The sequence below is a fragment of the Carassius gibelio genome, chromosome B23, assembly GCF_023724105.1.
Source record: "Carassius gibelio isolate Cgi1373 ecotype wild population from Czech Republic chromosome B23, carGib1.2-hapl.c, whole genome shotgun sequence".
Lineage (NCBI taxonomy): Eukaryota > Metazoa > Chordata > Actinopteri > Cypriniformes > Cyprinidae > Carassius > Carassius gibelio.
The window spans coordinates 5,415,366-5,441,850 of record NC_068418.1 but is presented as its reverse complement, the minus strand read 5'-3'; the positions used below and the strand labels follow the sequence as shown (position 1 = coordinate 5,441,850).

The following is a 26,485-nucleotide window of genomic DNA, read 5'->3' as shown; positions in this document are numbered from 1 at the left end:
AACTGAATTATATGCATATTGTTTGTAGAATCCTCTAATTACTTACTTGTCCAACAGGCACACTGATCATTCCTAATCTTTAACAAATAGCTTGTATGTGGTCAGCAGGGGGCATCAGAATCATAATTACATTCCTTCTGTACATACATGGGCAACAGCAGGTCAAACACTGGAGTGCTCATTTTTCAACTTGCACCGGGAATATTACATACTACACAAATTCAGAGCTTGAACCATGAAGAGATTCAATGACTGAGCCATATATGAGCTGTTGATACTTTCATAACAAAGTGTCATATGTTGAGTATCCATCAAATGCATCAATTTGTCTCTGCTCATTTAACCGATAGGAGAAAGTATTCTTTTAATATCACAAAATGATAATAAAACCACAATAATGGGTAGCAGGTTAGATTTTTTTGTTTGCTTGTTAAATAAAAAAAATCCACTTATCCACAACTATAACATGGACCAATGCATTGGAAATGCCCATTTCTTAAAAAGAACAGTTCACCCAAAGAGCCATTATCTATTATCTACTGAGTCATTATCTAGTCACCCTAAAGTTGTTCAAAACCTGTATGATTTTCTTTCTTAAGCTGATAAAAAATTTTTTTTTCGAAGTATAGGTAACCAAACAATAGGTGGTAGCCATTGACTTCCATGGTATTTTGGTCTATTCCATACATCTATTCAAGTTGTAGCAGGTCATGATAAAGATCAACAAATATCTTATCATGCAGGGCAGTTTGGTGCATGGGTGTAAAACTACACCTAGAGAAGAATTACTGCTTTCTAGGAAACACACAACACACAACAGCTGATAACAGCAGCTCCACAGACTCATCAATTATGAATGAGATCATTTTACTAACCAACACTCAGGAGATAGTCATAGTACACGCTCACAGTAAACACTCACAATGAGCACAGACAACTCTCAAGCTGAGCTGAGCTGGGAGGAGACTAGATGAGGAGACACGTGACGGGTAGGGCTGCAAAAAACCATTATTTTGATAATTGGTTAATATAATGATTATTAGAACAATTCATCAACTAATCTTTTATTATTTCACTGATTAATAAGTTGACTTTGATTGATTATATATCTATATTATATAGCTATATCAAATAAATAAAGGTAAGCATTTCAGCTCTTGAAAGTACTTATGTGATTAGGGGCGGCAGTGGCTCAGTGGTTCATGTAGGTTGTCTACAAACTGGAAGGTTGGTGGTTTGATCCCCGGCTCCACCTGACCAAGTGTCAAGGTGTCCTTGAGCAAGACACCTAACTCCAGCTGCTCCCGACGAGCTGGATGGTGCCTTGTATGGCAGACACCACAGTCAGTGTAAGAATGAGTGTGTGAATGGGTGAATGTGAGGCAACTTGTAAAGCGCTTTGGATGGCCATGTGGTCTGTTGAAAGCGCTATATAAATGCAGTTCATTTACAATTACACTATTCATTTATACAAATAAATATATCTGGCACACAAAATAAGGCTCTTTCATTAGGTCATACGAAATCATTAACTCGACGACAAAAATATTTGTTGACATTTGTTTATTGTCGATGTTTTCGATAATGTTGACTACCCTATTTTTTCTGCCCTAGTGATGGGACAGTCAAAAAGACAGAAACGAGACAAAAGACGAGACTAGATGAGAAGAGAATATGACAAGATGAGGAGAGACAAGGGACAAAATGAGACAAGAGAGGAGAAGAGGCAAGACAAGTAAAGACAAGTGACAAAAGACAAGAAAAGCCATGATGAGGCAAAAGAGACTACACTGTAAAATCCATTAGTTTACCTTGGATATAGTTAGTTATCTTTACTTAGTAGTTATACTTGGTTTAATTAAGTTACAGCTAATTTTAGGCAAGTAAAACAATTTACTTGCTGCAATGAGTAACTCTTACATAAAATATTCAAGTAGCCACAACAAGACCACAACGGTCCGATTAATTCACCAGTGAGAGGCAGCAGGGCGCTAATGTGTTGCTAATGCACAACAAAACAACAGAAGAAGAAATAAGGACAGTTAGAGAGCATGAGCAACAAGCTACGGTTTGATTTGAATTAGTGCACCAAATTTGCTGAAACTGGTGAGAGGGAGAGCGACTGCTTGCTTGCATTTTTACCACTGGTAAAAAAATAATAATAATTGTGTGTCAATGTATATTTCTGTGTGCTGCACATTTTAACGGACTGACCTTGTCAGCACTGGTGTTAACTAACAGATACCAAAGATCTTCGCTGTTCTGCTGTTAGAACAAAGATTGTAGAAATACAGAACTTGTGGCGAATTTAAAACTTACATTTTCAAACTGAGACACTTGTAACGTTAAAAATTAAAGCATGAAAATTCAGAGGTACAATTCAAGAACATGTCAAATGTCGTCAAGATGAGCTCACAGCAGGTTTTAAAATCTTTATGTTGCATATGTGCCACCGATAATTAATTGTTTACTGTAATCTTTTGCAGTGTTCCCTCTATAATTTTATAACACTGAAGCTTTGCTCACTTTTTAGATTTAAGTTATTTTTCAGTTTATAATGTTATAGTCAATATTTTTTTTTTACTACATCACAATCATAGTCTATCACACATTTAAGGTTTAAACTGGATGAGATCTTTGTCTTGCAGTAATGACTTCGCCGTTCATATATAGACAGATATAGATAGATATTTATTACTTATACTGCAATACAGATAAAATGCTGCTTTTCAATTGGTTTAACAACTGAGGCCTTAATTAGATGTGTAGAAATTTGCTTTCTTTCTTGTAAAGCATGCAAATATCACGGAATAAATGTGTCTGTAATCTACAATTCACTACAATGGTGGAACTTGCCTTTAACTGAAGAATTATGTCATATTAAGAAAAAAAATGTATATGTCTTCTCTGAACAGCGGTCTGCAATGAAGGTACAGTGTTTCATTTTTAAATTGTTATACAGCAGTAGAGCAGTTTTTGCCTCAGTCGTGCTTCACATTATTACTTTTCTTTCTTTCTTTTTCCTCAAAGATCTAAGAAAACACTAAAACACTTCACACCCTACAACCTCTAAAAATGTATGTTGCTACTTTAAATGTTTTCAATAATTTTATTTAATAATAATATTTAAAATAAACATTGAATTCTTTATTGACACTTTAACAAACATATTTGTACTGCCATTTTTGAATGTCTTAAACTTTGTTTTTTCTATTTTTACTTCTAGAACCCATCTGAGGCCTACCTGTTTTACTTCATGATCACCCCAGATACTTCTCCAACTAACCTGTTTTTAAAAGATCTCATAGCTACACCTTAAAGCACATCATTTTGGGGAAGTTTCCTGTGTATTTACTTAGATACTTTTATTAAAGATTAACATTAATGATATACCTAGTTCAACAAAAAAAATGAAAACTATTCCACTTAATCTCCCTCCTCTCATTTTATCCCATAAAAAAGTGCATCTTCAAGACATTAATGAAGATATTAACCCCAAAACTTTGAAACCCAAGAAACCAAAAAATAAATCCATATGAATGGAGCTGTATAATCTACTTTTGGGCTAAACTGTTCAATGAAGGTAAGGAGCAGTTTCAGTTATATTTCCGCTTGAACTTGGTTAGGTATAGTCTGCTCTGGAATTAGCTGAACACGCTGAACCGTGTTGAAGAAAGCCTGGAGTGATGTTGCTGCTCAGGATTGTAATTTGCCTTTTACTTAGCCAACAGTGTCTCTGTAGCTGGCAAAGCATGCCATTTGAGTGAAGTAAACAAGTTAATAGTACAATTAAAAGAAATATTTCATCTTTCATAACGTGTGCTATTTACACATACTGTAGTGCCATATCTTAAAGGGTTACTCTACCCCAAAATGAAAATTTTGTCATTAATCACTTTTCCCAATGTTGTTCCAAACCCGTAAAAGCTTTGATCATCTTCGGAACACAATTTAAGATATTGAAGATGCCAGGGGCTTTGAAATTTTGACCGTAACATCATAGGTAAAACGCAATGGCAATGCACCCTCTTCAGGGCCGGATTAAAACCAAATTGGGGCTGATGCTGCAGCGCAAAAAGGTTGTTTTTTTTCTCTGCGTTGGTGCATGTGCATTCAACACTCAAACGCCAGCATGCTTAGCCTTTCCTGTCCAACTGAGGACCGCAGCTCTCCTTTGATTATTCCAAACTTTGAGAAGCTCCGCTCGCCGGAGGCATTGAACACCATCATGCACAGATAGAAGCACAACCCAATTTCGACATTTGGAAAAGTCTGAGAAAGATTCAAGCATGACAAAAGCTTGTTCAAGCTCCGTTCACAGTCACTGGTTTCTGAGTGCAAACTGCAAACTGTTTGCACTGTTTTGTTTATCAGCTAATTTTGACTGATTAATAATAAGTTAAATGGTTTAAAAAGTCATTTATTTATTTTCAGTAATTTATCCAAATATTTAAAAAGGTTTGCTGCATGGTTAAAATACACTATGTTTATATATATATATATATATATATATATATATATATATATATATATATATATATATATATATATATATATATATATACACTTTTAGTTTTGGTTTGTCGTTAATATTGCTATAGCTTCTTATATTTATAATTCTTGTTCTTTTCTAAATACTGTTAATTGAAATGTTTTGTTGTGGAGTGAGGGGAACTAAAATAGCCTAGCAGAGCTTCTCAAATTTCCCAGCAGCTGAACAGTTTTTATTTGCTATATTAACCTCAAATTAATTCTTAGGATGAAATTTGGAGTCCGACTTTCGGACGCATTTACATCGTTACTTATTATAAAGTAACTATTATTCTATATTCTTTGCACTGTGATGTTACTGACTAGGGATGTTAATTTCGGTAATTTTTCCTAACCGATGCTCCTTAACCGATTATTAACCGTTTACCGACAAGATTATCTTAAATAATAATAATTGAAAGTACAAACACTATATAATAAATAACATTGTAGCATCCAGACATGTCGGGAACATGGAAACATTTGGATCCGTACCGAATGAAAGAGGTAGGCGTCAGCTTCAGCTTAAATTAATTTGTTTTTGGATTGACGTTTTTATAGCAAAAACTTTAGAGGATTTGTTTTGGAGAGAAACTAATAACCATGTTTATAATGTTTGTAAACATTTTGATTTAGACTACAGACATTTGAGCCCTCATTATTTCGGAAGTAATAGGGCTAATAAAATATGATGTGAGCCGCGAAATAACATAACATAACATTTATTTATTTTTTTTTTAAACAATGCAGCAAACATTTTTAAATATCTTAAAAATACTTTGATGTCTTTAGAGTGTTGACAGATTTTTTAAGTAGCTTACATTTTGCCAAAATCTAGAGAAGATGATGCTGTATTGGCTGTGACGCATTAGATCTCTATTTTTTCCCTTTTCTTTTTGAGTAAAGAAAATGCTATACTTTATTATTATATTATTGTTATTATTATTAGGCAAATTATAGGCAAAAAAATATTGTTTTTTTTTTTCTTTTAAATAACATTATTAACCAGTATTTCTTCCACCCGAACCGGTTTCAGAACAGTAATAATATCAGAGGAACGCATAACAGAAACGTTAAAAAATTATTTCTGCTCGGAGTGAACCTATTTAATCTTTCCCGCCTCCTTCTTCCCGTGATGATGTTTTTAATCCGTTACAGACACAAAGAGACTACAAGACAAACAAGATGTGAGACGAGACCAAAAGGAAAGAGACACGAGAAATCAGATGAGCTGAAAAGAGAAGATAGACCAATAAAATCCAATGTGACTTGATTAGAAGAGACATAAGATGAGATGAAAAAATAAAAGAAGGGATGAGAAGCGCAAGGTAAAAGAGACAAGATGAGGAGTGAGAAGAGAACAAGAAACAGAGACTACAAGATAAAGAAGACATGAGACAAGCCTAGAATGAAAGACACAAGAAGAGAAAAGAAAACAAATGTTTTAAAAAGTGAAGAGAGCCAAGCTGAGATTAGACCAAATGACATTAGAGATGAGACTAGATGCAAAAAAGAGATATGATTAATCTAATACAAGACAAGAGAGAAATAAAAGGGATGAAACAAAATAGATTAAACTATATAAAATAAGAGAGAAAATAAAAATAAGAGACACACAGAGACTGAAAAAAGTCAAAACATACAATACGGCTACTCCAAACCACACTGAGTGACTATAGATGCATGAACGTCAGTATGTGCTACAGAAGACCACATCTCACCCTTCCTGTTCAACTTGTTTGTAACATGACATCCTCTGGATACATGAAGATGTCAAGTTCGTTCTCATTCATACCGAGAACACCTGTGTGAATCTACAAAAACACAGGTAACATGAGGGTCAAATGTCAACAAATGCCCTGTACAACATTTAAGAAGGATATAAACAAGTCACAGTACGTAAAGCCAAGAACTCCTCGCACATTACCACTCCCTGTGAGGTCAGCGGTTAATGATGGTTTTGATATTCCATTAGAATCAGCAGTTTCTACACACACAGAGAACTGGATACTGTTGCTACAACAAAACCAGCATGATGGTGTGTATTGCCTAGTGGAATGACATTAAGAATGTGTGTAAACCTACAAAAATAAGTCCTTCAAACATTGTTTAATGGAAAATGTGACACTGTATAAATGTACAGATGAGTATGAGCCGGTTATAAAGATAGAAACGCTCATGTTATATATGGATCTGATTTAGTTGTGCTCAGCAAATTCAGGATTGGCCCAGCCGCCCTGATCCAAATCCACAGTTGTAATCTCCCATGATTCAAGAGCTTTCAAGGTGTTGACTCATGCATCTTATGTTCAGTTACTGCACATTATTATAAAGGACCAATATTTCCTGGAACTACTCTAATGAGCTTGATGTGTCCAAACACAAGAAAAGAGTTTAGACAACTAGAGGCATTTCATTTCACCCATTAGTCACTTTGTGTAATTTCCTACAATGTGCCATGTATCTAAATGGATCTGATGTCTGATTTAAGAACAGGGCTTGTAAGACCTCCACAATAGAGCACTAAATGACTAAGCAGGTCAGTTAAGCATCATATATTTGGTTTTTATTAACTGTTTTTTTCTCTAAATGGACTGTTAGTTTTTTCACCCTCTCTGACGTTTGTTTTCCAACTTTAAACTCATGATTTCCGTACGTAAATGATTACTTTTAAGACTGGCTGGCCTCAAGAATTAGATTTCACCTCAATCAGAAATACAGAAACTTCAATAAAGGTTTTAAGGAATATTCAAAATTTAAAAAATGCATTATGATCTCACCTTTAATGAATATTTTTAGTATATGAAGCGAGTTCTTGCTGGTGCAGCAGGGATTAAAGTGTTCTAAAGAAACAACCATACATTTATATCAACTACATGGGTATGAGTGTGGACACCTCCTTCTAATGAATAGGTTTGGCTTTTCCAGTGAAGACTTACTTTTAAACTACACCACACAAATGACGTTCTAGGTGTCTGGTGAAAGTAGAGCTCTTTAGCCATAGAAATGTTGTCTATGTTTGGAGAAAGAAGGCTCAGGTGCTCAACCCAAAAAACACCATCTCCAGAGTGAAACATGGCAGTGGGAGTATAACTCTGTAGGAATGTTTAAGTCTGTATGGAACTGGGAATGTTGGGTCAAAGGGTCAAAGAAATCATGAAAACGGAAGAATACGAGAAGATTTTGAAGGACATCCCAAGGCAATCTGCAACAAAAGATGATTTTGGGTGATATTTTGTCTTCCTACATGAAAATGACCCAAAGCATACCTCACTTCTGGTGAACAACTACCTCCGAATGGGCAAAGTGAACATCCTTGACTGGCTTGCATGAAGCCCAGATTCGAATCTAACAGAAAATCTGTGGATCTTGAAGACCATCCATGCCAGGAGACCAACAAATCTGGAGAAGCTTGAGAGGTGTGCTAAGGAGGAATGGGCTGCAAATCCTCAGGAGACATGCTTGAGACTTGTTGAGAAACACTAAATGACTAAAGGCTGTTATCAAGCAGAGGGGATGCCCCATTGGCTATTAACATCAGAGGGATAATCATTTTTACATCTTTAATTCGGTTAATTATGGTTATAATTTTGTTTTTATTTTTATTACAAACATTCCAAGCTTCCTAAATAAACTATTATTTAGAATTAGATTTATATCTATTTATTTAGTTTAGAAATGCTTAGTTAAAAAAAAAAAATGTGTGTGTGTGTGTGTGTATATACATAAGTTATTTATTAACTTTGGCTTCTCATTTTTAGTGCAGTCAGCTTACCGGAGTAAACAAAAATTAACTCCAAGACTAGTCAAAAATAAACACTGGCTCTCTTTGTCCTTCCACAATGCAAATGGATTTGACTCCACTGGAAGAGTTGGCACTTGCCTATAACGCTCTATAACCTTGCTATAACCTCTTCTTTCACCATTTGATATGGAGACTTGGATGCAGGAGTGCACTGGAAATAACTTTCCAAACAGTTCAGAGATTCGGTGCCTTTTTTGCCGGAGGATCATCACTGCTGGATGCCACATCTAACTGCTCCTCTGAGACCAATTTTCACGTCATAGTTCAGACACAGGCCGGGCCTCCCGCCTGTTTTAGACTTCTCCTTACTTTTATATTTTAGATATCCATCAATTAGTGATGAAAAATTAACACACTGGTGGAAACATCATGAGGCCGTGCTGCCGGACTGTCAAGAGTGACTCGATGGTGTTTAGTGTCCCGCAGCAGCAGCGCAGCTCAACAGTTCTGTGTTCAAATACACGCAATAGGCCTAAGCTTGCCACAAAGCACCGGCAAAAGTAAATACCATAAATGTGACGGGGGAATTAGTAGGGAGATATTTTGATTACTCACTAATAAACTAGTGTTTCGTGAGTCTGTGTCGCAAGGATGAAGTTGCCTGTCTCGCCGTCTCCTCATTAGATGCGCCGAGAAGAGCATCTTCACAGATTATGATTATAATGAAAGTTTTTGCTTTAGATTTGTTTTGTTTTTAGATTTGTTTTAGATTTGTAGATGTGTCAATTTCATCAAGTAGTCATTTAAAGCTTTCTATAGATATATTTATCATTTCTGTGAGGCATGTTTTCACTGAGTGTCGGTTCATTTTTGTACGAGTTATGAATGATATCCGTCATTCTCAACAACGGAAAGCGGCTGCATATCTAGTGCCATGAAAACACCTATTACGTGTACTGGTAATGTCAATGTTGGGGTGATGTCTCTGGAGATGCGCTTGCATATTAGACGCGTTTCCTGTCGTATAAGTAAGTTTTGAGAAACGGTTATGACAGATTGTGTGTGCTTTGTCTATGACACAAATTCCATTCCTATACTCCACTGGGAAACCAAAATGTTCCCACACAAGACATGTGTCCGGGGGATCTGCAATCTCAGGCGGAGCAGCCATCCTGTGTATACAGTAGTAACCAAGTGTGACGCACACTCCCAAGTCACGTGACATGACATGCACTTGGAAAACACTAATTTTGGAATATAATATTTAGAACAGAATTTAAAAAGCTCTTAGATTCCTCATCTAAGAATTAGTCGTTACCAAATCAATTTAATCAAATTTATGGAAATATATATATATTTTTTTTAATTATTAGATTAGTTAGTTAGAGATAAGTGACATTAACCTCAACAATGGGCAGCATATTAATATTAATATATATTCTAAACATTAAATAATGTGCTTGTTAATGTTTACTAAAAACTTACAAGAATCAGTCTTATAAAACACTTGCTTATAAAACATTACCTAATAATTTACTTTCCATTTAAATTAAAATGCTTAAAAATCTCATTAAACTTCTAATTCATATGTTCATGCACATCTTGAAAATCTACAAATGATTTTAACAGATGTTATATAATGATTGAGAGCTTTTGCTGCTGCCGAGGTGTGATACGGGTAAGGGGTTAACAGTAGGGCTGTCAAAATGGCTGACAAAAAAAAAACTAATTCAAATTTGCAATTAAATATGATTAATTATATTATTTAATTATATTGGAATGTAAAATACATAATTTCAGTTAGGGTGAAGAAAAGCTTTTGGCTTCTCTTCTGAGGCCACAAGATAGCGCATCGAGCAAAATATTAATAATGCACGTTTATTCTTAACATTAGAAAATATGACTGTGAGAAAAGTGCATAATATTTTAAATAGTTTATAAACCCATTATAATTAAGCTTAAGCCCTGAATGGTTCAGCACCTCAGTATTTGAATGAGCTCTTGTTACATTATACTCCTCTACTTCCGCTACGTTCTCAAAACTCAGGCAATTTGATAATACCTAGAATATCAAAATCAACTGCGGGCGGCAGATCCTTCTCCTATTTGGCGCCTAAACTCTGGAATAACCTACCTAACATTGTTCGGGAGGCAGACACACTCTTGCAGTTTAAATCTAGATTAAAGACCCATCTCTCTAACCTGGCTTACACATTACATACTAATATGCTTTTAATATCCAAATCCGTTAAAGGATTTTTAGGCTGCATTAATTAGGTAAACCGGAACCGGAAAAACTTCACATAACACCGTACTTTCTACATCATTAGAAGAATGGCATCTACGCTAATATTAGTCTGTTTCTCTCTTGTCCGTGGCCACCAGATCCAGTCACCAGATCCAGTCTGTATCCAGATCAGAGGGTCACTGCAGTCACCCGGATCCAGTCCGTATCCAGACCAGATGGTGGATCAGCACCTAGAAAGGACCTCTACTGCCCTGAAAGACAGCGGAGACCAGGACAACTAGAGCCCCAGATACAGATCCCCTGTAAAGACCTTGTCTCAGAGGAGCACCAGGACAAGACCACAGGAAACAGATGATTCTTCTGCACAATCTGACTTTGCTGCAGCCTTGAATTGAACTACTGGTTTCGTCTGGTCAGAGGAGAACTGGCCCCCAACTGAGCCTGGTTTCTCCCAAGGTTTTTTTCTCCATTCTGTCACCGATGGAGTTTCGGTTCCTTGCCGCTGTCGCCTCTGGCTTGCTTAGTTGGGGTCACTTCATCTACAGTGATATCGTTGACTTGATTACAAATAAATGCACAGACACTATTTAACTGAACAGAGATGACATCACTGAATTCAATGATGAACTGCCTTTAACTATCATTTTGCATTATTGAGACACTGTTTTCCAAATGAATGTTGTTCAGTGCTTTGACGCAATGCATTTTGTTTAAAGCGCTATATAAATAAAGGTGATTGATTGATTGATATTGTCATCGCATCTCGTGCGCCACTGATAAAGGCCAAAGTATAATTTGTCCGTCCGCATCCGCGCACCGTCCACATTATGTCATTTTCGTCATTGAGAGGGCTCGCAGGCATCTGCACATCCGTCCACGCGGTCTCAAAAAGTGCCTGCGTGTGGACGTGGTGTGCAGCTGTCAACAGCGCATGCACGAGGTGAATGATGAGACAGAAGTGATACTGCTTGTCCAGCTCGTCAGCATTTTGAAAGCATTTTGCATTCTGTGTGTGAGACGGAACAAAACGCAGAATGTGAAGTAAACCCAGGGCGGGTCTTAAAGCAGCCTCCTTAATTGGACACCTAAAATTCGAATGCCATGATTTTGCATTTGAATGTGGATTTGTATTTTAAATTCAAAAAAAAAATGACAGCCCTAGTCAGCAGTGTACATGGGTCAATTTGAATACTCTAAGGGAACACAATTAAATATTTTTATATTGCCTTGTTTGGATAAATTATGAAGTATAAAGTAACATTTACAAATGATCAATAATCTCCATTTAAGTTTGGTTAATGCAAAAATATGAACACATTATTAAAAAATGTTGTAATGATGTGAAAACAAGGTGAATTCCGGTCATTTGGGACACTTAAAATGACTGCTAATAAAGGTATTAATGATTAGTAAATGTTTATAAAAATTTACATTTGATGAATAATTACCTCTTTGGATTGGGTACTGCAAAAACATGAAAAAATCATCAATACATTAAGATGTGCAAATAGTAGAAGTCTACACAACAAACAAAGACCAAAAACATGACCTTCACAGGCTGTGATTATAAGTTAATGAACATATTAACATGAATAATTTGTGAAGTGCTGAAAATGTGTCACGGTTTACGCTGCCGGAAGAAACACGGAGCCGAGGATAAACGAAATAAGGCTTTTAATATATTCAACTCATGGAGCACAGCGATAGACACACGTAAGTGAGTGAGTTAGTCAGTGAGTTAGTAGACCCGACAACACAGAACTGAAAGGACAGGGCTTATGTACAAAAGATAATGGGGAAACACAGGTGGATGGAATCACTAAATTAACAGGGACATGGAACACATGAGGAATAGAATAGACACACATGGGAACTAATCAAACCAAACACGGAAGACAGAAACTGGGTCACAGGGGCAAAGACACACTAAATGAGACCAGGTATGTGACAAAATGACTAATTAAGTTATATTTTTACAACATTTGTAAATGTAAAAATGAGCATTAGGTAATATGTGAACTGAAGTTTAATGACATTTGTAAGCATTCAAAAGTACATTAACATAAACTTGTAATCATTTTATAATTTCAGTTAAAACCATTTGTAGATTTTGTAAATGCACTGACAGTTTAATGATTTGTCAACATGAACTAATGATACGTTAAGCATTATATAATGTTTGTTAATGATTTATTAATGAAAGTTATTATAAAGTGTTACCAATAATTGTATTAAAATAATGTGCCTAAAGCACACGCACAGTACCAGATATTTATTTATGCAGATTTAATATGGGTATTTCTGTATGTGAAAGCAAATTCGTCTCTCACATGCTGCCAGGTCAGTTCGTGTTCTCCCTTTCGTGTGGTCATAAATCATGAGACATTGAAGCAGAAAATGAGCAGAAGGCTGAAACCGACAGAATGAGGATGTCTGCAGGCCACAAGGCCAACGGCAGCTTGGCCACAAACTAGAAAAGTAGAGTGCCTGACACACTTGCATGGCAGCCTGCTGAGATACAATGTGTGACCAGTTTATGGTTGAGATATCAGATACAGCAACCAAATCCTGCCGCACAACAGTTTCTCCCAAATGTTGCTGGTCGAGGCTCAGCCAGATTGTCTGCGAAACTATCTTGAACAAGTCTGCATTTAATTACTATTGCTATTGCTAGTTGAAATACAGTGGGTACGGAAAGTATTCAGACCCCCTTAAATTTTTCACTCTGTTGTATTGCAGCCATTTGCTAAAATCATTTAAGTTCATTTTTTTCCTCATTAATGTACACACAGCACGCCTGATATTAACAGAAAAACACAGAATTGTTGTCATTTTTGCACATAAAAAAATAAATAAAAAAAATCACAGTATTTAGTAAAAGCACCCTTTTGATCTAATACAGCCGTGAGTCTTTTTGGGAAAGATGCAACAAGTTTTTCACACCTGGATTTGGGGATCCTCTGACATTCCTCCTTGCAGATCCTCTCCAGTTCTGTCAGGTTGGATGGTAAACGTTGGTGGACAGCCATTTTCAGGTCTCTCCAGAGATGCTCAATTGGGTTTAAGTAAGGGCTCTTGCTGGGCCAGTCAAGAACAGTCACAGAGTTGTTGTGAAGCCACTCCTTCGTTATTTTAGCTTTGTGCTTAGGGTCATTGTCTTGTTGGAAGGTGAACCTTCGGCCCAGTCTGAGGTCCTGAACACTCTGGAGAAGGTTTTCGTCCAGGATATCCCTGTAATGGCCGCATTCATCTTTCCCTCGATTGCAACCAGTCGTCCTGTCCCTGCAGCTGAACCCCCACCCCCCCCCCCCCTTCCCCACCCCCCACAGCATGATGCTGCCACCTCCACGCTTCACTGTTGGGACTGTATTGGACAGTTGTTGAGCAGTGCCTGGTTTTCTCCACACACACACCACTTAGAATTAAAGGGGGGTGAAATGCTATTTCATGCATACTGAGTTTTTTACACTGTTAAAGAGTTGGATTTCCCATGCTAAACATGGACAAAGTTTCAAAAATTAAGTTGTACGTTTGACACAAGTTTCGGAAAGTTTTTTTTTTTTTCGAGTATGGCTCTGTGTGACGTTAGATGGAGCAGAATTTCCTTATATGGGTCCTAAGGGCACTTCTCCCCGAAGATCGCACGCTCCCGTAGAGCAGAGCACAGCAGAGACATTCACTGATCAGAGAGAGAGACCGAAATGTCACAAAAGAAGTGTGATTTTGGTTGCGAGGGCAAGACAACCCTGCACGGATTACCAGAAAAAAAAAAAAACAGCATTAAGGGACCAGTGGACGGAGTTTATTTTTACAGAGCATCAACGGAGTTGTGCAAGTGTTTGTGTTTGTTCCCTGCATTTCGAAGATGCTTGTTTTACAAACAAGGCAAAGTTTGACGCGGATTTGCACATCGTTAATTTCCTAAGGATAATGCAATCCCAACGAAAAAGGGTCACGATCGTGTGTTGGAACCGCAGGCGGTGAGTAAAACTGCTTCAAATATCTCTGTGTTGTTAACTTAGCTATCGGCGCGTAAGCACATCAAGTAAACAACATGCGATGTTGGCATCAAACTGCACTTCCCACATGTACATCTAAAAAAGAAAAAAAGAAAAAATAAAGTGGAACTTTTCATTTTCCAAATACGCTAAGCAAATATATACAGTTTCAATACATACTACATAGAGATGTAGTTGCTGATGCTGCTCCTGTTAAATTTCAGCCTCTGGATCTGATTCTGGATCATAAATATACGGCTGAATCTGACTGTTAGCCATGGTTTGTTTTGGATGATGTTTTTTTCCTCACGGTAATGTCAGCTTCCAGACGCTCTCAACGCAAAAGCCTACTCGCGCTCGTGATTCTTTAGCTCCGCCCACACGTCACGCCTCCAGCCGGTCGTGTTTTTTCCGGTAAAAAACGGTACAGACTATCTTTCTCTTATAAATATAATAAAACTAAAGACTTTTTGGAGTTATGAAGGATGCAGTACTACTCTATAGGTACTCAAGATTAACAGGATATTGAGTGAAAACGAGCATTTCACCCCCCTTTAAGTTCTATCTGGGTCTCATCAGACCAGAGACTCCTTCAGGTGTTTTTTAGCAAACTCCATGGGGGCTTTCATGTGTCTTGCACTGAGGGGAGGCTTCTGTCAGGTCACTCTGCCATAAAGTCCCGACTGGTGGAGGGCTGCAGTGATGGTTGACTTTCTACAACTTTCTCCCACCTCCCAACTGCATCTCTAGAGTTCAGCCACAGTGAACTTTGGGTTCTTCTGTACCTCTCTCACCAAGGCTCTTCTCCCCCGATAGCTCAGTTTGGCAGGACGGCCAGCTCTAGGAAGGGTTCTGGTGATCCCAAAACGTCTTCCATTAAAGGATAATGGAGGCCACTGTGCTCTTAGGAACCTAAAGTGCAGCAGAAATGTTTTTGTAACCTTTGCCAGATCTGACCCTTGCCACAATTCTGTCTCTGAGCTCTTCAGTCAGTTCCTTTGACCTCACGATTCTCATTTACTCTGACATGCACTGTGAGCTGTAAGGTCTTATATAGACAGGTGTGTGGCTTTCCTAATCAAGTCCAATCAGTATAATCAAACACAGCTGGACTCAAATGAAGATGTAGAACCATCTCAAGGATGATGTTGCAGGGGGGGGGGGGGGGGGGAATCAGGAGATGAACGGTAAGTGAGTGGTTTGGGCAGAAACGATTGACACCTGTCTCTTGTTTCAGTAATTGGCGTGGAGAGAGTATAAAACGGCAGGAGAGACAGAAGCAGTCGAGAGAGAGACGGACTGCTGATCATCGGAAGGAGTTAACCGGAAGTGTTTGCCGATAAAATTCTGCGAGTGTCAGAATAAAAGTCACCATTGGTGTTTGTAACAATTACTTTATTTATTTTACTAAAAGCGTTGTCAGCAGTCCATCCGACCCCTTGTCCTCTTCCTTTCCTCCTACGAACTCACTACAGATGATCAGAAGAAATGGACAGCACCTGAGTTAAATATATGAGTGTCACAGCAAAGGGTCTGAATACTTAGGACCATGTGATATTTCAGTTTTTCTTTTTTAATAAATCTGCAAAAATGTGTACCTTAATGAGGGAAAAAATGAATTTAAATGATTTTAGCAAATGGCTGCAGCATAACAAAAAGTGAAAATTTAAGGGGGTCTGAATACTTCCCGTACCCACTGTGCATGACTTCTGTATGGATTACAATTATATTTCTTATGATTGGCTGGCACCCACAACTCATTAAAGGGATCATGAAACCAAAATTCCCTTGATCTTATGACATATAGGAAATCACTGTACTATAAAACTTGTTATGCTGAAAACTACGGAGCCCCACACATGACATGCTAGATAAAATAAAGAAATTGTGTAAACGATTTACTAATCCGTTCCCTCAATGTACTAAAACATACACACAATTACTATTTTGTTCCTACAATTTGCTAAATTAGATTTGTGCAAAACTGTAAATTCTACATCTTGTTACAAGTATGAGGACACGTTCTATATTTTTTTTTATTGTTTAGGGTGTATATATTTATAGAGAGAGAGAGACAGAAAGTACAATATAATAAGACACTTTCGACGCCGTCGCAAAAGACACAGTACAAGCACAGATTAATCCATGTTGTAGTAACTGAGGGGAAGCCGTTATAGCTTGCTCCTGCCCATATTCGCAGCGGCGTCCGAAATAATTTTGCATGTTCAAAGGCTAGTGTGACTGCCCCTTAAGCAGTGATGCTACACTGGATGCAGCACAACACGACATGATAAATCCCCCGTCCGGTCTGTGAGGTAGGCTACTGACACAGAGTTCAAATGTCCTGTATAGACACTAGACAGACTTAACCTTTCGCAACGCGGTGGTGTTGTGTCCGGTTTACTTTTCCACCACCAAGCAAGCTCAGTAGCTAACTCCTCATCTGCATGCGCTCTCTTTGAAATAGGAATCCATTGCCATTTCTTGTTACCATCTTTTATTTATCAATGTCTTGTATTTGGCCAGTTTGGAGAAAGCCTGACCAAACCTAACCAGCCAGCATTTGTGATCACGAGAACTTGTTCAAACGCTGATGGGTGACATGAATGCAGATGACTCCAGATCGGTGAGGTGGTATTTGCTTTCCCAACAAGATCCATCGACCAACACTAAATTAATTTGCTGAATGAATAAACTGTATTTTCCTGCGCTCAAATCTTCCAAATCTTCCAATCTCACAGCAACTGTCACAGCCCTAGAGACTCCTCTCCTTAGATTTACAAATGACCTGCTCTTATCATCTGATGGTGGTTGTATCTCTCTATTAGTGCTATATGATCTAAGTGCTGCGTTCAACACTATTGACCACGACATTCTTTTGCATAGACTAGAACACTTTGTTGGCATTAATGGAAGTGCATTAGCATGGTTTAAAACGTTTTTATATGATCGCCATCAATTCGTAGCAGTGACTGAAGAAGTATCATATCGATCACAAGTGCAGTATGGAGTACCTCAAGGCTCAGTACCAAAAAAATAAAGATTAAAAAAAGCTCAAGTCTTTTCGGTTTTGTTTTGCCATGGCCATGAGATAAATGCATAAACAAACCCGCGTGACCAGAGCAACCTGAGATTATCAGAAATTGATAAAATATTTTTATCCATCCCACAGTCCGTTGATTATATCACTGCTGTTTAACCCCGTCCACTGATTCTACATCACTGCCAGTTTGGCCACGCCCACTGATTCTACATCACTGCCAGTTTGGCCACACCCACCTATTCTACATCACTGCCAGTTTAGCCATGCCCCCACAAATTAAAGGTCACTGCCTGTTTGGCCCCGCCCACTGATTCTACATCACTGTATCTATTATTTCAAAAGCTGGATCCGGACCCGTGTAGATCCAAGAAATGCCTACCAGGACCCGACATGGACACATATATTATTTGAAAGATGGACCCGAACCCGCTGGGAAGACACAGACCTGACTGGACCCGATTGTCACTTATTCCACCTTAAATTGCTATTACAAGTCAATAAAACATTTGCAAAAAAATATAACTTTTTGTCTTACCTAATTTAAGTAGCCATAGTCTCTCTTCCTTGTACCTGACTGCCTGTGATGCATTACAATCCTCAGACAAGAAAGTTATCCGTGTTATTCCTCTCGTTATTCCAAGTCCAAGTTTGACCAATTCATTATTTCAGCTTCAAAAGTAGGGCTGTGCGATATGAAAAAAAAAAAAAAAAAAAAAAACCTATCACAATTTTTTTTTATCAATTTTGCAATTTCAATTTTAATCACGATTTTGACACACACAGGAATTTACAGTCATAAATGCATTCAGTATAAATTTGAAACATATTTCCAAAATAAAACCAATGAGAGCTTCATCAAAAAGTTTTAACATCAAAAAGTTATCACTTCATTTTACCACAGATTTGTTTACAAATCGACGTGGGTTTTTTTGTACTAAAATACTATATTGGAATACACTGGATTTAACAGTAATACTGAAACACACAAGTGTAACTGATGTTATTTTGTGGTCACTATTGCTTTTTTATACTGTAGATCGTTTGATATGTATTTATGCATTTTTAACCTACATCATAGCGCCGTCTATCTATGAGGAATGTAGGCTGTCAAACACACAACTATTAGCCAATCATAGCAGTGGGCTTTTACTTCTGAGTCTACAATCCTCCAGGCCTATATTATAAGACATTATAAGTGGAGCAGTTCACGACCCCTTTAAGACCATCAGATTAGATTTCACTTCAATACCAGAAAAAAAGGTTTTATTTTTATGGGCTTTTTTATTTCTTTTATTGCGACAGGACAGTAGAGAGACAATAGGAAAGCACTGGGTGGAGAGAGGTGAGCTGGATCTGCAAAGGACCTAACAAACTCAGGTCACCGTGAGAGCAATTGCAATATATGTCAACGCATATCACTATCAAAGTCTCTGACTACAGACTCAAAAGTTGATGACCGGAGAGCAACCAGTGCTAACAGATATTTCAACCCTATAAACAATTAACAGTGTTATTATTTAATTAATGTTTCCTGCAAACGTCAGTAAGGGTGAAACTTCACACGCATGACAACAGGCTATTACTGGTATATCAGTAATTCAAAAAAACTAAATTCCTTCACCCTTTTAGATTTGATTTGATTCCATGATTTTTCTATGTACTCCCTATAGTACCCTATGGAGTAGTAATTCAAATAGAGTTTTGGCTTGTTGAGGACATTATACCACCCATGGCTAATAATAGTACTTGACAGGTCCTGGTTCAAGACCAGCAGGTTTTAGAGGCCCGTGCAGAGCTGATTTTATTAGATTGTAAACATGCAGAATGGGGATGGGACTGCACATGTTTCAGCACCAGGGGTTGTAAAATCGTCAAAAATATTTTATAAAAGGCATAAAGAGAGTTTGGCGTAGTTTGTTAACACGATGGACACTGCATCATTCAGGATGCTCTCTCCAAACACCAGCATATTGAGCACAGGATCCACGTTCACAGCATTAAATATGGCTAGGGGTGCTCCGATCACGATCGGCCGATCGTTTTGCGCATCTCGTCAGTAAAGCCGGTTCTCTAATCAGCGGTTAATTCCATCAGGTGCCTTATTTCACATAGAGCAGCTGTTACTAAACAGAGCCGTTGTTAATAGAGAAGATGCGCAAATCCACTTCATTTTCAGCATTTTTTGGTTCATCTTCTCAGTTAACAACGGCTCTGTATAGTAACAGCTGCTCTATGTGAAATCACGCACCTGATGGAATTAACCGCTGATTAGAAAACCAGCTTTACTGATGAGATGCGCATTAACGATCGGCCGATCGTGATCGGAGCACCCCTAAATATGGCGATAGTGGCGACTGGATCCACAGCGGAGATCAGAGACCCAAAGGCAAAACTGGAGAAAAAAATGAAGACATGTATGTACATGTCGAATCCTCTTAAAACACTTTGCTCAATAGTTTCAGGAATTGTCCGAGCCAAATTCTCATCTGTCAGTCATTGTCATCTTGTAAATAACATCAGCCTATTGAATAGAAACATGGAAACATAACAGTCATGATCACTGAGATATCATACCGAAGGAGCTGTTAAGGTGTGCCAACTAGTCTAACTAGATAAACCACTTAATGAACTCACTTTTACGTCTGTTTACATGGAAAGACATTGGAGAAGCTGTTAATGCCTAGCAAAACAGAAAGAAGATACCTGTCCCAGGAAATAGATTCCTCCTCCCACGATGAAGGCTGAGATCGTTGTCCTAAAAACGGCAAATAATGTGATCGAGCCTATGTTTTGGAAAAAATTACCCTGCGGAATAAACAACCGATTGACCAATCTGTTTATATCGGTATCACAGTTATGTGTATAACAAAAGTTGATGACTTGAGGGCAACCAATACGACAACAAAACTACTAATACTGTTTTTATTTACACATTTCTGTAATGAAGTTGTAAGGGAGAGACTACACACATACTGTAGCTCGTTAGGGGAAAGCAACAGAAAGACATGAGACATTTCTTTTTATCACTTTCAATTCAGATTCTTTCTTCCTTCTGAAAATTATTAATGTTATATATAGTATTGCTTACCTTATGTAATGAGTATCCAGACTCAAAAATGATTGGCGGTAAAAGTAATAGGAAAAACATATTGGGACGAAACATCTCTTCTTCCTGTGAAAGAAAGAAAGAAAGAAAGAAAGAACAATTACCATGTGTACTTGAACAAGCAGACTCACACTTCAATTTGGATAATGTTCATATAGAATTTATTTTGTAATCATTTATTGTATATCGGTTGACTGCATGACAAAGTTGGTTGTCACTTCCTTTTCAAGTTTCCTATAATTTTAACAGTATAAAAATAATAATAATAATAATAAAGATATGCACATATTCTGCATGAGCATATTCTACATCCCTAATCATGCCCAATACCTAAATTTAACAACTACCTTACTAACTATTAATAAGCAGCAAATTAGCAGTTTGTTAAAGGGGAAAGTAATAGTTAATGCTTTGTTAATCGTGAGATTTGGACCTTTAAATAAAGTGTGATCATTATTTGCAATATTTAAACTTTGTGCTAATGAACAGTAAGGTTGTCACACACACATACATACATACATACGTTAACGGTGAGACTCTTATCGGGCATCCGGGCGATAAAAAAAATATATCTATAATCTATTCTCAAAATTGGGTTGAGAGCTGGGTTGCAGCTATGATGACTTTCAACTTAATATTTTAGCACGGATGTACAGTATACCTAGCCGAATCTGTAGGGGGCAAGAACCTTTTAACTCTTTAAAGGTTTTTAAAACCTGTCTCTATGCCCATTGTGAAATTGTGACGCCTTTTTCACACATACTCCATCTGCAGTGCATATGCAGTCCGTGTGCGTAAGTTACGTATGTGGTGCTGAAGCACATTTGCAATCCACTCCTCAGTAAGTAAACGATCGCTGCACTGCTGCAGACGCACCGCTCCTTGAACGCACTGACGGACCACAACCGCGTGAACGCTAGAATCCGTTAACATGGGTGCGTAAAAAAATACGCAACGCATACACACTGCAGACGAAGTATGTGTGAAACAGGCTTAAGGTTGTATGCACCATGTCCACCAAAGCGATTTTCCCCGCAGCTAGCATATTTTTTCAGTTGTTCTCAATGGGAGCGATGCGTTTTTTAAAATGCCAGGAGCGTGCCGAGCGCTGAGCGTTCGGGCGTCTTTTTCTCATGCAGAGAGTTGAAGAATGTTCAACTTTGGATAAAGCGCTGCACTCATCACTGTCACTTTCTAGTCAGCTGACCAATCAGAGAGCAGGAGGGGCGGGGCAAATTCCACACAGATCAACTGTCACAACCACTGATCTATAATATAGAACTGGTTTGCTCATTACGTCATTAAAGTGAAGCCGCCGCGCCGCCATATTGGTAATCCCTAGTGTGCGAAAAGGTTCCATTGAATTGATAGGAATTTGTATGATTTTAATGAGAAAACATCACCTAACAAGTCAGTGTTTATAAATATGAAGTATCACTGTGCATTATTACAATGCGAACACCCTAGGCATGTAAACGATTCTTTTTTAAATGGGAATTTCCCCTACTTATTAAACATGATAAACATCAGACGGACACGACCTCAACAGATATATCAAACGACAACGTGTTCGTTCTGAAATCTGAATTTATTCAGAGAAATAACTGACTATATACAGTACAGTTTTAAGAAATAAACACAAAGCTTTATTTCCCAGATAGGAATTTTTTTTTTTTCATTTCATTATAGAGAAATATTTACAACATAATTGTATAATTCATTGTAATATATTAAAACCCATTTCTGATACTAATACGTTCGTTTAATAATTCCTGAATAACTTTGTTCATAAAGAAATAAGCCATTTTTGTGTTTGATCAGTTACCTGTGTCGTCAGCGCGCAGCAGACACACCCACCTACACGATTTAAATATATCGCTTATCCTGTCCCAAAAGACCGTAAACACCGCAGATAACATCTGAAGTAAACATTACTTTATTACACATAACATAAAAACGAGTCCCGTTTGACTGATCAGCTTCAAATCGAGTTATTTTAGGACAGCGGTTTGAATGAAACTCAATGATGCTCTCTGCTGGTAGGGATTAGTAAGATGGCCGATCGAACACTTCCGGTGGCTTCACTGCCTGTTGGCAGTTTAGAACGTGATGAGCGATCCAGTTATATATATAGATCAGTGGTCACAACTGTCATTTTGTTACAACCACGTGTCAACAAGCGCAACAACGAGAAAAATGGAATAGAAATTAATATTGCTGGTTTCTGAGCATCCAGAGCATTTAAGTCAGAAACAAATTATCTACCAAATCAGATACAAGTAACAGTTTAGCGGTTACTCTGTATCATAGCAACCAAAGCATCTCAACTGAAAAAAAAACACAGCCCACAAAAAGCGCTCTCAATCTTTCACAGCTGGGCGTCTTCAGCTGGCTAAAAATAGATTGGTGGACACAGGGTTACTGCTCAAAAAAAGTGTTAATTTAATTAAGGACATTATTACTGATGAAAATATTCATCAGGTGAAGGCTTTTTTTTGTGTCAACGATGACAAAGCAGTGTTGCTAACAACGATGACAAAGCAGGGTTGTGAGATGCACATGCATTGATTAGTACGCCGAAGACAAACATGCAGATCAATCGTTTTTGTTATGAATTGTATCCTATTTTCCGTTATTACCTATAGTCTAATACAATTAGTGTATTAGGTGGGGGACCCCCCAAGAGCTTTGACACAATTCAAACACTGGGCTTGAGAAAACCCTTCTCAAAGACTTTCTTTTAGTCATTATTTTATTTGGATAGCACACATATTCTGAATGCCATCGGCAGAATTCAAATGAGCCATTTTAATCTAGATTAGATTAATTCCAAGATTACAGTGAGATTAATCTATGCCAACCACTAATACACACACACACACACACACACACACACACACACATATATATATATATAGAATGGTCAATGTGCATCTTGTATAGCAGTACAGATTTATTGTCCACTAAAATTACTCAACATACAGCCATTGTTGTCTAAATAACTGGCAACAAAAGTGAGTACACCCTAACATGAACATGTCAAAACTGTGTCCAAAGTGTCAATATTCTGTGTGAGCACCATTGTTATCTAGCAATGCCTTAATCCTCCTAGGCATGTACTTCACCATGTATACCTCTGTATGACCCTGGCCACTGCACTGTAACTCAGTTTAAGGGTGTTACAGATCTTCCTATAACCTAGGCCATTTTTCTGGAGACCAACAATTATAATTCTTAAATCCTCAGAGAGCTCTTTGCCATGAGGTACCATGTTGAGCATCCAGTGGTCAGTGTGAGAGAATTTTATTTAAAATACCACATTTTAAATGCTCTAATACAAGATTTTGTATGCACAAATGTGCATGGCCCTGTTAAGCAGACAAAAACATTAACATGATGAATAGGACATGTGGCTTGCATGGTTAAACAACATACAGCTGTTGGCACTTAGGGTGTACTCACTGTTGTTGCCAGCTATATGGACAATAATGTCTGTATGTTGAGATATTCTGATAGGACAGTACATCTGTACTGCTAGACAAAAAAAAAAAAAAAACTATTAAAAACCATATAAATACTGTTCAGTTTCTTGCACAGACCAATCGTTTTGGGTCTTTACACATCAGTGTATCGTCACGAGCCGCAGGGTTTAATTTGGTTTATTTGTGTATGTTATTATTATTATTATTTTTTTTTTTTTATTGTATGTTTTAGCCGTGTTTCACATTCACTTCCATTATAAGACTGATAGCATGCAATGGTTTTAGCTAAAAATCTCAGTTTGTGTTCTACTGAAGAAACAAAGTCACTGACATCTTGGATGCCCTGGGGGTAAGCAGCAGTTTAACATCAAATTTTCATTTTTGGGTGAACTATCCCTTTAACAGTGAGAATTGGTCCCTCCCTATACCGAAGTGTTACCAAGTATGCGTGTGCATGTAAAGACAAACATTATACTTGAGCAAAAAGCAGAACTATTTCTCTGTGATAATAATGGTGTGTGCAGAACTGCACAAAGACACACTTTATGCCTTTAACCACCAGTGCAACACATTTTATCATTTGCATGCTCTCATTCTTCAAGTTCCTGTTCAAGGAGGCCTTGCTCTAACATATTCTCTTTCAGTTCCACAATGATCCATCACTTTTGGAGATCAATGAGGGGGGAAAAGCTACATTTCTGGTTCATGATAGCTTCAAACAATTCACAGTAACAGCACAGATATATTAGACAAATCTGGATGTGTAGGTGTTAAAACACACAAACCCAAGGCTCTGCATGGAAGCTAAAGTGGTTTTTAGTGGTTGCTAGCCAAACATTCATGTTGCAACAATGATTGATAATGCAGCATTTCTTCTGATTGCATCTGAAAATCTTTGCTGGGACTGCAAGAACATTTTAAAGCATTATAGGAAAGCTTCTGATGCCAAAGTTGTTACAATTAGAAGGCAGCAAAATTATGTACACATGTAGACACCGTCTCCATGAAGAGTATGGCTTCTCAAATCAGAAGCATTACTATTCATGGAAACGGTGTCTACGTGTGAACACAAACACTTTTAGAACGAAAAATATGTCAGAACATGTTTCGTAACACAAAGGAAATGCACATTGCATTCTCAGAGCTGTCGCAAGGCCTACTTCAGCGAACGTTACTAAAACCACAGGGATTTAAACGGTTCCTGGAGCCCAGTACAATCCCAGGATGCATTGTAACAGGAAATTTTAGTTTGTAAATACTGAACAAAAATGATAAAATGTATTTTTAATTGGATTGAACTCAGCATTTATATGCAATGTTTTTGTGCTTACTTTAGTATAGTTTTTAATTTAAAATCTGACTTTTAAATCACTTGGGGAATGATATTAACAAAAGGAGTTAAAGGTCTATTCATGCCGAAACAAAAACAGCTGTCAACATGTTATTCCTATAAGACCTTGCACATCTTTGAAAAAATACAAAAACAAAATGTTTGCATTGAAACCTGAGAGATTTCTGTAAGTCCATTCCACCAAACCTTGATGCTTTATAAAATGTGGCTTCTTTGAAGAGACTATTCATTTGAGTTTTGAAATTGAATAGAAGTCTTAAGGCGTTTGGAATGGCTGTGGGTGAGTAAATCATTTTTATTTCCAAAATGTAAAATTTTCTGTGAATTACATTTTTCGTTGGACTCTTTCTGGAAGGGAAAAAGACGCACTAAAAATCCTTGATCTTGTTCTAAGTCTTCTGTCGAATCTGTCATCTGAACAGTATTAGAGTGGTGCATTTGAGAAAAAAGATAAGGATGCATATGGAAAGCACTTTAAATCAGCCACTTAACAGGTTTCATTTCAGTTAGAATGATGCTCTAGGAGGTTGCGGACTATTTAGACAGCAGACAACATAGCAGCCAATCAGGGCTTGCTGAAGGTTGATTTCAGTCAATCCCTTCAGCACTAAACATCTTCAGCACTAAACATCTACATCACATACACAAAATTTTGTCAAGACACGTGGTTGCATGTGCATCGGCTGCCAAGCCATGAGTATATGGGCCGACGAGTAAAGGTGCACAGAGTCCATCTGTAGCAGAGACAAGACAACAGCATGTCATAGCCTCAGGAGGACACGCTGCTAGCAAGAACCAGCATGTTATTCTGAGGTTAACCTCAATCAATCGCTCCAATTTATTTCAAACTCTTTTTTGTTTTAGCTCAACTAAGACTGTGTAGCAAATTTTCTCAAAAGGGAAATGTATATAAATAATAAAAAATATATATTTAATTATTTATATCAGCTGCCAGTTATAACTGTAGCAGATTTAATATTGT

General features: G+C 37.6%; 1 protein-coding gene across 16 annotated transcripts in view; it reads right to left on the bottom strand.

Annotated features, from left to right (window-relative positions):
* The window catches only part of LOC128011186 (sodium/hydrogen exchanger 8), a 65,015-nt gene that overhangs the window by 17,717 nt on the left and 20,813 nt on the right, over nucleotides 1-26,485 (bottom strand). For 4 of the 16 annotated variants that reach the window (XR_008182493.1, XR_008182494.1, XR_008182495.1 and 1 more), the window contains 3 exons: nucleotides 20,653-20,736; nucleotides 20,268-20,369; nucleotides 18,100-18,247 (listed from right to left, as the gene is read on the bottom strand). Coding sequence is in view for 7 of the 16 variants with exons in the window: in XM_052593334.1 (XP_052449294.1) it covers nucleotides 19,897-19,956; nucleotides 20,268-20,369; nucleotides 20,653-20,736 (246 nt within the window). In the remaining 9 variants the exon portion in view is untranslated. Of the gene's footprint in view, nucleotides 1-18,099; nucleotides 18,248-19,826; nucleotides 20,086-20,267; nucleotides 20,370-20,652; nucleotides 20,737-26,485 lie in introns of those variants that run through there. The other 12 variants (XR_008182491.1, XR_008182492.1, XM_052593336.1 and 9 more) reach the window with 7 other exon arrangements.